The sequence below is a fragment of the Brassica napus genome, unplaced genomic scaffold, assembly GCF_020379485.1.
Source record: "Brassica napus cultivar Da-Ae unplaced genomic scaffold, Da-Ae ScsIHWf_617;HRSCAF=912, whole genome shotgun sequence".
In the NCBI taxonomy this organism is placed as follows: domain Eukaryota; kingdom Viridiplantae; phylum Streptophyta; class Magnoliopsida; order Brassicales; family Brassicaceae; genus Brassica; species Brassica napus.
In genome coordinates, this window is record NW_026016676.1 from 7,737 (window position 1) to 23,030 (window position 15,294).

At 34.6% G+C, this 15,294-nt stretch overlaps 2 protein-coding genes across 2 annotated transcripts; both read right to left on the reverse strand.

Moving 5' to 3' along the window:
- Positions 1-1,169: 1,169 nt before the first annotated feature.
- On the reverse strand, positions 1,170-5,670 carry LOC125604742. Its single transcript, XM_048774942.1, has 7 exons — positions 5,465-5,670; positions 4,818-5,380; positions 4,437-4,775; positions 3,749-4,346; positions 3,009-3,664; positions 1,826-2,902; positions 1,170-1,744 (listed from the first exon to the last, which is right to left on the reverse strand). The coding sequence occupies exons 1-7, from the start codon at positions 5,668-5,670 to the stop codon at positions 1,170-1,172; spliced, it is 4,014 nt and encodes a 1,337-aa protein (XP_048630899.1).
- A 2,083-nt stretch (positions 5,671-7,753) lies between these two features.
- LOC125604743 lies at positions 7,754-14,549 on the reverse strand. The gene is made up of 13 exons (XM_048774943.1): positions 14,340-14,549; positions 14,176-14,252; positions 9,962-10,067; positions 9,615-9,879; positions 9,421-9,517; positions 9,208-9,332; positions 9,038-9,122; positions 8,816-8,945; positions 8,529-8,722; positions 8,310-8,433; positions 8,153-8,216; positions 8,001-8,095; positions 7,754-7,903 (listed from the first exon to the last, which is right to left on the reverse strand). The coding sequence occupies exons 1-13, from the start codon at positions 14,547-14,549 to the stop codon at positions 7,754-7,756; spliced, it is 1,722 nt and encodes a 573-aa protein (XP_048630900.1).
- Between the last annotated feature and the right edge of the window lie 745 nt (positions 14,550-15,294).

Consider the following 15,294-nt stretch of genomic DNA (forward strand, 5'->3'; position numbering starts at 1 on the left):
CGTTCTTTTCCAGAGAGAAACTCAGGCTGAGACATGGTGAAGGAGAAAGAGAGATTAGTTGTAACATCAAATAACAAAGGGAAGACACACTAATCTGTTAGATTCTGGTCAATGTAAGTATTTTCTTTTATGATACAATTGTGTCGTATTTGTTTAATTAAATCCTATGGATTCAGTACAATGAGCTGATACTGACACCAAATAAAAAATGTGTAGGTTCATATTAGAGATGGAGAGACCCAAGTACCAGTTATGAAGATGCAAAAGAAGACTACAATGTGTAAAAGACAACAGAAAAATTACGGTTAGTAATTACTGATCTAACGTACCTATTTCGTAAGTTGGATAAAATAGGACAGTATAGAATAAGTGCGAGGCTATAATAACGTCTTTCCTTTCCTCCGTGATGGCATATTTAGATTAAATTGCTTTCTTCTGTATTCTTTATTCACTCAAAATATGAATAACATGTCTAAAATTTATGCTATGGGTTCATTAAAAACATCAGACATTTTAATGCTGATAGGAACGTATGTTCATGTTACTAACTTATCAAGCTATTACAAAATCTTTCTTGGTAGGATTAACTTTGTATTTGCCAGAAAATGGACATTGAAGTGCACTGGAGAGAACCAAGTACCAGTTATGAAGATGCAAAAGCAGGCTACAATGATTACAGGACAACAGAGTTATAATGAGGTTAGTAATTACTGATCTACTCTAGCTATTTCGTAAGGTGAAACAAATAGGACAGTATAGATATTGGTTTTTAGATTAGGGAACCCTGGTTTTAGTTAAGATGTTTGAGGAAGAAATACCTCATTGATGTTCTTCTTAGATAACAACAGCTTTATTTAGATATGGTTAAGAACGACCAAATAGAATGCATGCGTTTGTCTAAATGAAATTTTTTTCAAGTCTTATTGTTATGAAGCGACTTGGTAAAACAAAGAAATGTTGTTTGCATAACAAAAATAGAACTTAGTGAACCAGCAAGCATTCATCCACCACATATAACTTGCGACACCTGCAACGATCAAAATAACAAAATCATTTTAGTATTTGTCTGTACTTTCTTTCTGAATAAACAAAATGTGAAAATTATGCACCAAAACATATACTGAAAATAAAAAAAACTTCAAAAGGGTCAAATTGTGTTACCTCAGCTGTTAAAGGTTGTCGAAAACTTCTTTGAAAACTACATTCTTAGTTTGTTTCTGTGGTTTGCCATCTTCGTCTAAAATCAGAATTTTCAATCCCTTTTTGGAAGTCACTCTAGAAACAGCAACATATAACTGACCATGTGAAAAGACAGGTCTTGGTAGATAAAGACCTACTTTAGATAGCGATTGCCCTTGACTTTTGTTGATTGTGATTGCAAAAGCCACAGCAAGAGGCAGTTGCCTTCTCCTCATTTTAAAAGGCAATCTGGTGTCAGAAGAGGTTATTAGCAATCTAGGAATATCAACTATCTCCCCAATCCTCTCTCCTGTTATAATCCTAGCTTGAACCATAAAATCCATTAGCTGAGTGATCTGCAGTCTTGTCCCATTCATTAAGCCATCAGTAGGTGCAATGTTTCTCAGAACCATAACAGGACAACCAACCTTCAGTCTAAGACTATGGTTTGGTAAACCAGGAACCTTAATTGTGTTTAGAAAATCCGCACTAAGAGCTTCATTGTTCACAGCACCTGTATCAGAGGGATCAATGCTATCAGCACTGTTATAAATTTTTTCCTCACCTGAAATAGAAAACAAAAACTCTTAGAATAAGAGTCAACTACAACTTCTGCAAAATCAATAGATGAAATAGCGCAATTTACCTTCTAGCTTGTCCAACATATATTCATTAACTGTATTAACATCCTCGTTAGTTGGACAGAGGATAGCTCTCTCTTGAAAAAAAATTGCATCTTTCTTTTCATGCAATGAAGTTGCTGTGCCATAAATCTCTTCGCTGATTGCTTCTATAGGATCATTACAATCTGTAATCAAAAATTCAGAGGGAATTTCTATCTCTGTCTCACCATCATTAGGCTCTGAAAGTTTACCATCACCAACTTTTAATATCCACTCAGAAAATTCTTGAAGATCCTTTGCCTCTGCTGGTGACAATCCTGCTGATAGCAATCTCATATTCTTGGAGAGCTTAAGAACTTTGCAGTGCGTCCAAAGATAGGATGAGTTAAGTGAGGCCATAACTATTTCAGCTCTACCAGCACCATTTATAACAGGCAAAACTTGCCTAAAATCACCACCAAACACGATAACCTTTCCACCAAATGGTTGTGTGTCGTGTTTCCCAACAATATCAGATAAACTTTTATCCAAAGCCTCAAAACAATGCTTGCTCATCATAGGCGCTTCATCCCAGATGATAAGTGATGAGGCTTTCACTAAATTAGCTTGGTCACTTCCATGCTTCATAGTACATGAAGAAAACTCGTTTGGATTTAGAGGAATCCCGAATCTGGAATGTGCTGTCCGACCACCAGGCAACAACAGTGATGCAATGCCGCTCGAAGCCACGTTTAGAACAATATCTCCTCTGGATCTGATAGCTGCAGAAAGCAATTTCCATAGGAAAGTTTTCCCTGTTCCACCAAAACCACTAACAAAAAACATTCCACCATCTCCTTTATTAACAGCAGAAAGAATCTCCTCATATATCTTTCTTTGCTCGCAAGTCATCTTCAGCAGATCTCTTCGAAGAGTCTCTAACAAATCAGAACGCTCATAGCTGCGTTCGTCTAGCACCAAGACATTTTCATCGTGGACACTTATCTTTGGCGGTTTAGGCATAGAATCAAATTTTGCGAGTGAAGTTCCAGATCGTTTCAAGATTTTTTCAATCTCAAGTAAAGCATACTTCTTTTTGTCGTCATCACTCAGCATCAGACCTAAAATGAATATGAAAAAGTCAAGAAAGAAACTAAAATTATAAGTCTTGAAACGTAAATTCATGTAGCTAAATTGAACAATCAAGTTTAAAATCTAAAAACATACCTGGTCTATTAAAATTCCTTCTCCTAGAGTGCTCAATATCTTCAGATAAAAACATCCAAGTGTTTTCCCATACTGACTCAGGCTTAGATAAAGTGTTACTCATAAGCATCATAACAAACACTTTCCGTAGCTCACTTGCTGTGCTCTCAAAACTTCTTCTTACTATGTCATCAATGTACTCCTGATCATCATCTAATAACCCACGAGCATTACATGCTTCTTTGTAGCTCGGATAGAGAACATCTTGGTATGTTTTAATCTCCTCATAACTCGTGGGTCCCCTGACAACATTCAACAATACACGCAAGTAATAAGCATCTTCTTGGGTCCTAGGAGCATAGTTAATCCTCCCCAAAGCAAATCCCCGTTTCCTCCTGTTGAACTTCTTTAACCTTTTATTGTAAGTATAGAAGCTTGGGATCTGAGCATAGGTCAATGTTCTTGCGAAGGAGTCAGTCTTGTTCAACTCAAACCAAGCTAAGAACATTGTATTTTCAATGAGCTTTCGGGTGACAACTGCTTTCAATTTGTCTTTCCTTCTGAATGTAATAACTTGCTTTCCGGGGAGATGGAAACTAAGCTTTTCAACAGCAGTTGATCGATAGTGAATAGGAAATTTGAATACTCTCCATGTTCCTTCACATGTTGACACGTATCTGAAAAAAAAAACATATTGGTAAAAAAACAGTGGCTAAATTAATGAACTGGTATACTGTAAAGAACAACAATGGTAATAATACCTGCAATCGAAGAATTCCTTGAGTTCATTTCTTTTCTTATCAAGATTCTCTTTAGTAATCTCAACATCTCCTAACTCACTTGCAACAATGTGGTCTGGTGGTTCAACAGCAACTGTGACACGGTCCTGTCCTTTATTAATGTATTTGAATAAATACTTTATAGACCCAACTTGGTTGCACCACTCGACGTTGATATGAGCTCTGTATAGAAGAGATAACTTCCGGTTGTAAGGAATGACATGCCGATTGTCACACCTCACTCCACTCTTCATAACAAAGTTATGTGACTGCTCACGCCTCTTGTAAACCGGAAAACCTTCTTTGTTAATAGTGGTCTTCTCAGAAAATAATTTAGGATATGACTTAGAGCAACGACCATTTTCCATACATGGAGAATTAGTATTAGCTCTTCCACATGGACCATGAATCATCATATCTTTAACGACCTCATACAGTTCTGGTTCTTCCTTCTTGTTAGGAATCTCTGCAGAAATAATGTCGTCAATATCGGCTGTTGTAGGCTTCTTTAACTTCTTCATGAATAAGAGAATGTGAGCATGTGGTAAACCCCGTTTCTGGAACTCAACAGTGTACATAGCTGTAACAAAAAAAAACGTTTGTCACAATTTATATAAATTCAAACGTATGGAATTTTTATAAATATACAGATCAGACAGGTTTAACTTACATGACTGTGTCTCTCCCAATATATTTTTTTTGGTTAGAGTATCCATCAAAGAATCAAGTTTGATCTTGAAAATCCTACAGATAATGTCTGATCTGTCTTCAGCCTTTAGTTTCCTTGCCTTAACATATCTTGTGATCTCTGGCCATTTGGGATTACATGTGAAAGTGATGAAAAAATCAGGGAATCCAAAATGCTTACATATTGCCATAGCATCCAAGTAACAATTCTTCATATATCTAGGACTCCCTACGAATGAAGCTGGTAATGTAAACTCAGTTCCTTGCTGATTCATATCCTCTTTTCCTGCGTTCTCAGACTCTTTAATAGAATCATAGCTATCTGATCACAAAGAAGGCTGGTTCATCTTCAAATATCTTAAACGATTAGACTCAATCGTGGTGAAGGCATCCACCACAAACTGCTGAAATAGCCTTCTAGAATGTAGGAGAGAATGAGATTCGTTCTTACGCTCGTGAAGGCGAAAAGCAAACCATTGCCTCATACTGATATTAGGCTTCTTTTGTTTTTTCGTCTTTTCTGTTGCTCCTTTCTTAATACCAAGTCTGAATTTATCTTCACCAAATGTAAACAAAAGAGGATACTGAAGTGCAAGATAGGAAGCATGAATCTCGTTTATTCTCAGTAGTTTTCCTGAACTTTTTTGTAGAACAATATCCCTTCTGTCCATATCAAGACTAAAATCTCCAGGAATCAGCGCAGCAACCTCTGAAGCTGTGGGTGTGTTATATGTCCTTCCATCCTTTAACCTCTCACTAACAATCCTCATATGAAAAGAGTTCTCAGGATCTGTGTTGAAGCGGTCCCTTGCTGATCTAAACTTTTTAACATATGGATTGACTTCATTCAACATCTTCATCAAAGTCTCTATAATATCTTTTCTGAGATGATCCTTTTTCTTGACTTGAATTTTCTGTTTACCCAGGCTAACATAAAATATAAAAAGAGACAATGTTAGTAATCGTACTACTATTAAAAGCACAGTTTCCGAGTAATACAAAACATTATACCTTAAACATTTTGCTCTGTTTTCAACTTCATTCTCCGTATCAACTATATATAGCTGTCCAAACTTTGGTGTACCTCCCTCAGGTGGTGTGATACCAGCACCCAATAAATGATAATTTTCTCCTTGAAGCTGAAACATATCAGGGCCTCTACCTTTTTTCAGAGACCTCTCTACTCTTCCACCAAGAGAAGTGAAGGAAAAAACCATATTGTAGGGCCTTATATGTTTTTGAAAATGTCTGCTTCTTGGATCATCTCCTTGCAAGAGATTTTTTAAGACTGTTGGTGGTTCCTTCAACAACGGCAATTTCACTTGTCCTTGCATACAACATAATGAAAATGTAGGATTCTTTGCGTTTCTCTCGCTTGTTTAGCCGTTCTCCATACCACATGATAGCACCACAATGAGAACAGTTGTAGTCTGGATCACCTTCATCTAAGTAGTCTAAATATGAGACATCAAAATAGAAACACGTAAATAAGAGTATAGGAACATAAAACATGTTATTGAATGAAGAAAACAAACAAAACCAATACCGTTTTCAGTATAATACTTTTCGTAAGATGGTTTTGGCGCCTTTACAACACCAACAGTGTGAGCCGATTCCAATGCCACTCTCTCTTTATCGTTTGGCTCAACCTCTGGCTCAAAATCCATAGGATCATCTAAATCAGAGTCTTCATTTTCTGTATCAGTATTCTCTAGAGAAGAACATTCAAAGACTTGCTGGCTATCTGTATCAATGATCCCTGCGAAAAAATACTCTTATATTATCACTCAGCTCAGTCCATTAAAAACACGACTGTTTTCAAGATTTGGTTACCTCCAAACAAATCAGTTCCGACCAGTCCATCTTCTTCTTCTATGGACTGAGCTGACGCATCGAAGTTATCTGATGATGAACTGCGTTGTTTTTTCCTCAGATGTGCTGTATTAGTAATGTCTTTCAATACATTACTTGAACTTCTGGTTTGATGGCAAGCCTTAGTTTTCATAGATTTGAAACTCCTCTTTTGTAGATCCTCTGTTATAATATCAAAAAAGGTTAAAATGATTATGAAAAATGAGCAGGTTAGAATATATTATATATTTATATATATACACAGTAAAAAAAGGATGAGGACTTACTTGATAATGAGGTTAAGCAGCTGCTAAACACCGGGGTGTCATTCACTTGGTCTTTTAACTTTTCTAGACCTTTGAAACATTAGAAAATAAAAAACATTTTTTATATCTTGTTCATTGTACATGATGATACTTAATAGTTCCTTTTAGATGAATGATTTACCAAGGATACATCTTCTTTTATTTAAAGGTGTTTGTGGTGAAAGCTTGCTTATTTGTTGATATGGAGGAATAGTGTAGCTTGGAACTTTATGATTCTCAATATTTTCGAAGAGTCTATAGTAGATAGAACTTATAGAAATCGGCTGGTTTGAGATGGGATTAGAAAACCTCTGAATCTCTTCAAGGTTAGGCATATCATTGACAATCATCGTTTTTTCTTTATCTTTTCCAGTGACTAATCCCTGAAATTCTCCTCTCTTGCGATTCATCTCTTGAGTATGAGGATGAAGGAATGTTCCTTCCACGGCATTTATTCAGAAAGATTTTTTTGGAAGATTGGATTAGCTTACTATGAGATTTGCATATATTCAGGTAATCTCCTATTTTTCTGGTCCCAATTTATGATTGACAATATATAAATTGCTTAAATGTAGGATAATAGTTAAAATAAGGAAGTTTAATCCAGGAATTATTTTATTCAAACATCTGTAACATTCAATGTTATTCACTATATAACATTTATATTAGTAAGATTGATATGGCCTTTTTTAGTAAAATTAATTCTCAAGACATTTATTCGTTCTAAAAACATTTATGGTGTACTGGAATCACAGATCCGATGACAAACAATGATGGAGCAGGTTCGAACATTCATACTCTTATAGACAGGTAAACTCTTCTAACCAAACTTATTACCCTTTAGAAATACGATTGTTAGTATAGTTTTACTTTAGTTTCTATATGAGTTGATTGGTTAGTTAGGCTCTTGTTTTGATTAGTAATAAGTAATTTCATGTTATTGTCTTAAACATTAATTTTGAAAGAATGCATAAAAATGACATAAAAACCCAGCTTATTATTAAATAAAGAAAATTAAAATAACACAATAAAATATAAAAAAACAAACCCTCGAATTCAAAGTACGGAATAAATCAAAGCATTAAAAAATAAAACCAAAATAAGCGAAAGGAGTTTGATATCGGATAGAAACTTGATCTTCAGCCTAATCATTCTTGATCTTCTCTTCTTTGATTATCTTGGTGCATTGTTTCTTGGAAGAAGATGTTAGGTCCTGTAGGTCACAATCATCATCCTTGCGCTTTGTTATAGGAGTTGGACACTCATCAGAGGAAATTTGATCCAACATCATGGCCTAAATCAATTTAAATTTCAAGGATTCGTTAGACACTATCATAAAGCACACACTAATAACAAATGTAAAGCATAAATTAGATAAAAAATATACTTACAGATCCAGATGACATGGTAGAAGAAGTTGTGACAATATCAGAATTAGATTGAGAGTCAGTCTGGATAGTAAGAACTTTATCTCCAGAACAAACCTCTAAAACAACAAAAGTGTCGGATCCATTTGTGACATTGTCTTAGGATATGGAAATACCAAAACAGAAAGACTTGCCGACCAAACTAAGAATAGGTTCTGGTAGTATATCTGGATCTTCAATCTGAAATAAAGTAGAAATATATGGGGGTTAAATCTAAACTATTATTGTAGAGAAAAGTAACTGCAAAACACAAATTTATATAAAAATATATACCTCCTCATATGAGCCATCCCATAATTCTTCAGCATCCACTCCAACGATGGACTTACCAACAGAGCCTAGCAACATCACATTACATGTTGCAGAGTCATCTTTCACAACCAGATGTAGCTTGAATCTAAAAAAAAAAAAAATCGGATATAGTAAAAATACTTTGATCTTGCTAAATATTTGAACTCTCAACAATTAGTTTAAGTAAAGTTAATCACTTACTTGGGTCCAACAGTATTGATATTAGAACGACATAGTTCACAACGAAACAAAGGCTTATCTTTTTTTGTCATCCTTCCATAATCAACTTTAGGAATCTTAAGGACACGTTTTTGGTGCCGGTTACAATCAATGTAGAACCAAGACCAATCTGTATCTATAGCTTCAATAGTACATATGATTTTGCAAATCTCCACCTAAATATTTTATAAAATTATGAGCGGATTTTTATTCAAATGTTCATAACCATAAAGCAAAACAATTACATTCGGAAAAAAGGTTAGATGTACCTGATTGGCCTCAGCGACTTCTGCAATTGTTTTGATCTCAGCATCATTCCAGTTATACAAAATTCTTTTACCATCCTTCTTTCCAGACGGTTTTGGGACCAAAGCAACAGAGAGATCATCATTTGACAGCCTTAAATGCATTTCAATTTGGACATTTAAAAATTAGTTTTATAAGATAGGCATGTAATAATATATAAATCATAATCATAACATAAGCAAAACCTTTGAGTTATATTAGAAACTTCAGGGATCATTGCATTCAGGAACAGTCGTGTCGCATCAAAAGCATTAGTGATTTGCAGCTCTCCTATAAAACATTAAACATAGGCTTTGAATTCAATCATACAAAAAATAAATTAATCAACTAATGTTATAAGAGTCAAAACAAATACCTCTAAATTCCTTGATTTTTGCAAACCTGATCAAACAAATAATTGTTTGATCCTTTCCGTGACCAGAAAACGGTTCAAGTTGCTCAGCATATGTTCCCCACAGACAGCATGCAAGATTGTTTCCTCTAACAATATCAAAGAATGATATTTAGTAAAAGAAGATAACAAAATAAAGTGTATAAGCTAACAAAAACAAAATGTTTTGAAACTAACTCTGCATCAACTAAGCGAAACAGAACCCTCTTTCTGTCTTCGCCAGAAACTTGTACAGTCTGTACATCACCAAGGTCATGAATTCTTCCTATCACGTCTGTGAGATAACAAATAGAAACATAGGTAACGATGTATATCAAACGCATGTCAGTATAGTTTTAAAACAATATGAATATAACATAAACAGAGATTACCAATGAGAAAAGCTTGTTTTTTTGTTCCATTCTCAATTTCTTCATAATTAGCAAGCGATATGAAAACTCTATCATCAACTAAATCCGATCTTGATAGCACAGCGTCTTCTGCTATAACCATCTTGTATTTGTAGTTGGTTGTTCGATATTGACCACCAGCTGGAGTCACGGTAACATATTCAATAACTCCCCAAGAATCTATAGGTAAGACACGTTGAATCCGTTGCATGAGAGATCGTTTGCTAGTAGCATGGATCTTGTTACCCTAACAAAAACACAGTCATATTAGTTAGATTCATGACATTAGTAATACAATGAAAGGAAGAAACGTGTGTTACAAAACTTACCCATTGATCTGCTAACACCATCTCGAAAGTATCACCTGCAAAAGGTGTGTTTTGCTTCCACGAATGTAAACATTTCACTTGAATTCTCCAGTTGTCTTTGAATGGCCTGAGTTTTGTGAGAGGAACAAATGTCGTTAGCTTAGACATAATGAGGTTTTTTTGTATTCTTTGATTTGATATGATTTCGATGCAACTTGAGGAGTATGTATATATAGTTGGCATATCAAAAGGGATCCCATTAGGTTAATCGCGTAATAATTAAATGGTAAATTTTGGTAGTTATAATTTAAACGCAGAATCAATGGCAAAATCTTTGTAAAATTATTTAATGTACATTCATAATTTTTTTATCTAATAGGAAAAAGAGAATATTCGATCTTTAAAGATAAGAATTACTTGGTAACCAAGTTTTTGAAAAGATAATTATTTGATTTCGTTAGTTATATTGATTCCTTTTTTAAATGCTGACTGCGTAGAATTAGGAAAAAATATTCTGTGTTGATTTTTTTTTAAATATCGTAAATGTAGGAATGGTTTTAGGAATGGTTTGTACTATGGAAGGAAAGAAGTTGAAGAGGTTACGATAGTTTAAATTAAAATCTATTTAATATACGCATATACCTAAATAAGTATGTTTGGGCCATTTCGAAATTGTAAGCCCAGAATAATATAAGGTTTGTTTAGTTGTAATGTATCAACGAATTAAGAAGAAAAAGAGAGTAAGTAAAACGACATAGTTTAAACAGTGGCATATGGATGTAATATTTGTGCAACTTTAAGGAGTAAGTATTATTTGTACTTCTGCCTTAATAGTTTAGATGATTGACCTTAACAATTTGTAAATTGAAAATTGAAGCTGTTAATGGAGAGTTTTTCCGATTTAAAAAAGGCTAAAATTTTTTATCAGTAAACTCTTATTTGTAATTGTGAAACTATGTTTTGTGGGATCCCTTGGTTCGTTTTGGAGTATTTTTTTAGTGTTAACAAAAAAACATATCTTTATCATGGCAGTCACAGGTCCATGTAGTAAGACAAAACCTAAGATTCCAACCGGAAAATTCCAACCCTAAAAGGCAATCTAATTTTCAATGTACAATAGCATAATGGGAAATATTAATAGAAAGTTTAAGCATATTTAAGTCTCTCTCTTTCTCTGTCTTGATCGATCTTCTCTGTCTCTCTCTAAACCCCACTAGGGTTATGGGAACTCACGTCCTTGTTTAATGCGAATTATGACTCCTCAAAGCCCAGCATTACCACGATCCTCAAATCACTTCTTAGCCTAAATTACCATTTGACCATTTTACTTGAAGTCTAGGTTTGGGCAAAAAAACCAGAACCAAAGATCTGAATCGGAATCAAATCAAAATACCTCAAACCAATACTAGACATACATCTTCAAATATTCTTACATCTGAAATAATCAAACGAAACCGAGAACCAACGAGTACCTGGCGAATATATAAAATAAAAATTACATATACAGATAACCTAACTACATATATATTTATAATTTGAAAATTTATTAAAGTATTCAAAAATGTTTGAAGAAAATTAAATTATTATAAAGTATTCAAACTATTCAAAAGTATCTGAAATTATGACGATATTAAAATATCCAAATATCCCAAAAATTATCTGAATCATTTTAACTATTTGATATTTTATTCAAAAATACTCGATATTTAACATGAACGACCCAAACAATCCAAAAAAAAAACAGAACCGAAAACAAATGAGAATTGCAATTTTTGTATTTTCTAGTTTCTAGTTTTACTATCCGAACCGAATCTGACTGAAAATAGGTCAGATAATAAATGGATCTGTTAACCATCTATCTGAACTACCCGATATCCAAAATACTCGAACCTAACCAAGCCGAAACCAAAAATATCCATGTCTAGTAATGTCTATATATCTACCTCTCTTGTGTTCAAAAAAAAAATCTACCTCTCTACTTTACTTGCATATCTATCCATTAATGCATGTTTAAGCATACGTGTATGTATCTAATCTATTAAAACTGAAGTACAAAATAATATTTATCTTTTATAAGTACTTTTTCACTCATCTGAAATACTTCATTAATTGTATTTACCATAGTAATTTGATGTCATTTGTTTTATGTATTAACCATAATAATTTTACGTGTATTAATAAAATTACTTCATTAGTGACAAGAATTCAAACCGGCTGACAAAATTATTTTTATTTGTTTGCATAATTAGTTAGACATTGACATTCGAGTATACGTTCGGATACATATCGATTTTTACGGGTATCGGATTTTTGAGTTTTAAAATTAAACTATGTTCAGATATTATAACTTTTTGGATAGGATTCGATTTGAATTCTTATGGGTCTGGGTAAGTTTTAACGAACCTAAAAATATCGAAATAATCTATATATTTAAAAATGTCACTAACCAATTTATGAAGACGTAAAAACCAACATGCACGGACGTACGGGTCAAGTCTAGTATAAATTAACAAAAATACAGCAAATGAGTTGTAAAGAAGCGATGTTATTGTACATCCCCGAATTATCTCATCTGCATGTAATATAATAAGAGCAAACTTATTAATTAGTATGAAAATCATGGAACGAGGTACAGTTAAAGTAACAGCTCGTTCAAATAAAAAAAATTGCATTAAGAGGTGTCGAAGATATATATTTTGTATCTTCGTCATTCGTCAAGATGTTAATACAGTATATAAAAAAATAAAAATAAACATATGGTAGAATTGGTGGGGCAATTGGTTTTTGTCTCCCCGAGTAAAAGTTTGTTGACCGCATAATCGGTCTGCACACCCGTCAAAAGAAAGAGTCCTTATTGATTAATTAAATTCAAGCTAAACTTAAACATTATATTCAAGTTTAAAGTTATTGTTAATTGTGTCTTTTGCACACTAGGAGATTGTGTTGGGGTAGGAGTCCGCCCTTTTGTTTAATCGCATGCCTTTGTACATGTCTTCCATTAACAATTTAACATCAATCTTACAGATTTATTATCCGCGTATTTTAAATGTACATGTGAATATATATAAGTATGTGCACCAAACTTGATTTCACATGTGAAATTTGTTATGGCACAAACACATTTTAGTAATCAATTTGTAGTAGTATGTTTTAAAATGTTGATCATGTTATACTTAGTCAAGCAACTATGAAGAAAAACCAGGTATATCATGTACCCAAATTATTGTATATTCATGTATAGTTTTTTCCTAAAACGTATCTGCTTTACGTTGTCACAATATAACCAAAATTAATCTTCATCGTGCGGCTTCAATTAATTCTACCACGATATTAACTGGAACTGAAATATATTGACGTTTTAATTAATTTCGGAAAATCGATTCAAATGTTTTTTTTTGTAGCTGAAAATCGATTCAAATGTTACTAACACAAAAAAACATAAAAGAAGATGACAGGCTCAAAAATATAAAAAGCTACTGGAATAAAATTCTTTAATACTAGCACATGTCACGTGATACAAACAAAAACAACAAATAATTTTATCATTTCAAATTTTAATTTAAATACTACATATATACTAAAATCCAGCAGGTGTAGGTCTGCTACATGGAAAGTTCTTATTCCACTTTTAGATCTTGCCATATCCTTCTCTTACTTTTATTATTTAGTTAAATAAAATTAACAATCAATTTGTAAATGTTCACGAGGGTACTACGAGTGAAAATGAAAATTTAAAAGAAAACTTTCTTTCAGACTGAACCACTCATAGTTTTTTTTTTTTTTTTTTTAACTCAACATCAACTTTATATTCACCAAATAAGGGTACAAAGCTTTTACACCACACAAGTGTTTAAAACCTCACTTACAAACAAAGAGATTTAGTAACATCTAAGATCACTGCTTGGATCCTACACTACCAAATGCAATTCTTTGTTGTAATTTCCCCCAGTGAACACAAACTCCTTCCAAGACACAGAAGAAGCCGGTTCTTAAACCACCTAATTAGACCCCACGAGACGAGAGCTTTATGCCCCTTAGATGACAAGCACTATCCAAGGACCAATATTGAACCATAGCATTGATCTCTATATGATAAGATTGGGGCACATGAACAACACTCCTCATCTTTCGATGCATTCCTTGAATAGATGTGTCACCACCGGTTTGAAAAACTCCGCTCCTAAGCCAAAAAACGGAACAGTTCCGTACTGACAGGCTGGTCGTATAAATAATACCTTGAAGCGCTAGGATGGAATTGAGTTGTCAGGTTCTGAACCGCAGTCAGGACCAGTAAAGCTCCAGAACTATTAGCCTCCATATAATGTGATTTCAGCACATGGACTAACATTAACTCACCTAAGGGCGCATACCGACCGCAAATCCATCCCTTCAGTCACACCATCCCGACCTTAAGCCTAAAGCCGAACGTGACTGTCCGGAATGAAAAGTGGGCCTTGACATCAACTAAACGGAACGAGGACTCCACATCGCAGCTTGAAAGAGAGTAGAGATCGAAAATTGGACCAGTCACAAGCTGAACCGTCGCCATTGGAGCACTTCTCCACCGCGTGTCTCCGGCAAGGACCTCTTCTCCGAAGGATAAGTCCATCGTTGAGATCCAATCCGCGCGTCAATCTCAGAGATCGGAACCTCTTTCGCTGCCAGTCGTATTCTTCCTTCTACAGTCACACCGCCGCCGGGGAAAGGTAGATCCATGGTGGAAGAACTGTCACGCCTCGTCACGCGCCGACATCAAACAGCTTTAACGGGAGATCTCCAAAAGGGAAAACTGGATCTGGTTAAAGCTGAAACCCTAAACGCCGACTCTCGTCTCTGCCGTGTCGCCTAAGGTCTCACCGCCCCTCCATTAAAAGTCCGAAGTCGTCTCCATCCGTCGCTAAGCGAGTTTCTGGAGTGACCACGACAGCACAGAGCGACAAGAATCTTGACCCAGGAGAGATGGAAAGGACGAAAGCAAAAGAAAAAATGAGGAAAGGGAGAAGGCGTGACGCCTCCGGTGCCGCTTGCACGGCCACCGGAGCTTAGAGGTGTTTCACGAGCGGCGTCTACACGAGAGAGAATGAGAGCTTTTTTCTCTCTGCAGACCTTTCTTCAAAATGTTACAAAACAAAAAGTTTACCAGACGTAGAGTTTAAATCCAGATAAATAATCAGATGACCAAATAACAATCTTCTATACTATTAAAAATTAATAGAAGATTCTTTTTTGAGGTACCCTCCTATTTCAGAAGTATTTACAATTCTCTGCCACTGAGTTGTTTTCAATCTATGCTTTTAATCAAATGCTTTTATTTTGTTATAGTAAATCGCAGATCATCTCCTACTTTTGTGTGA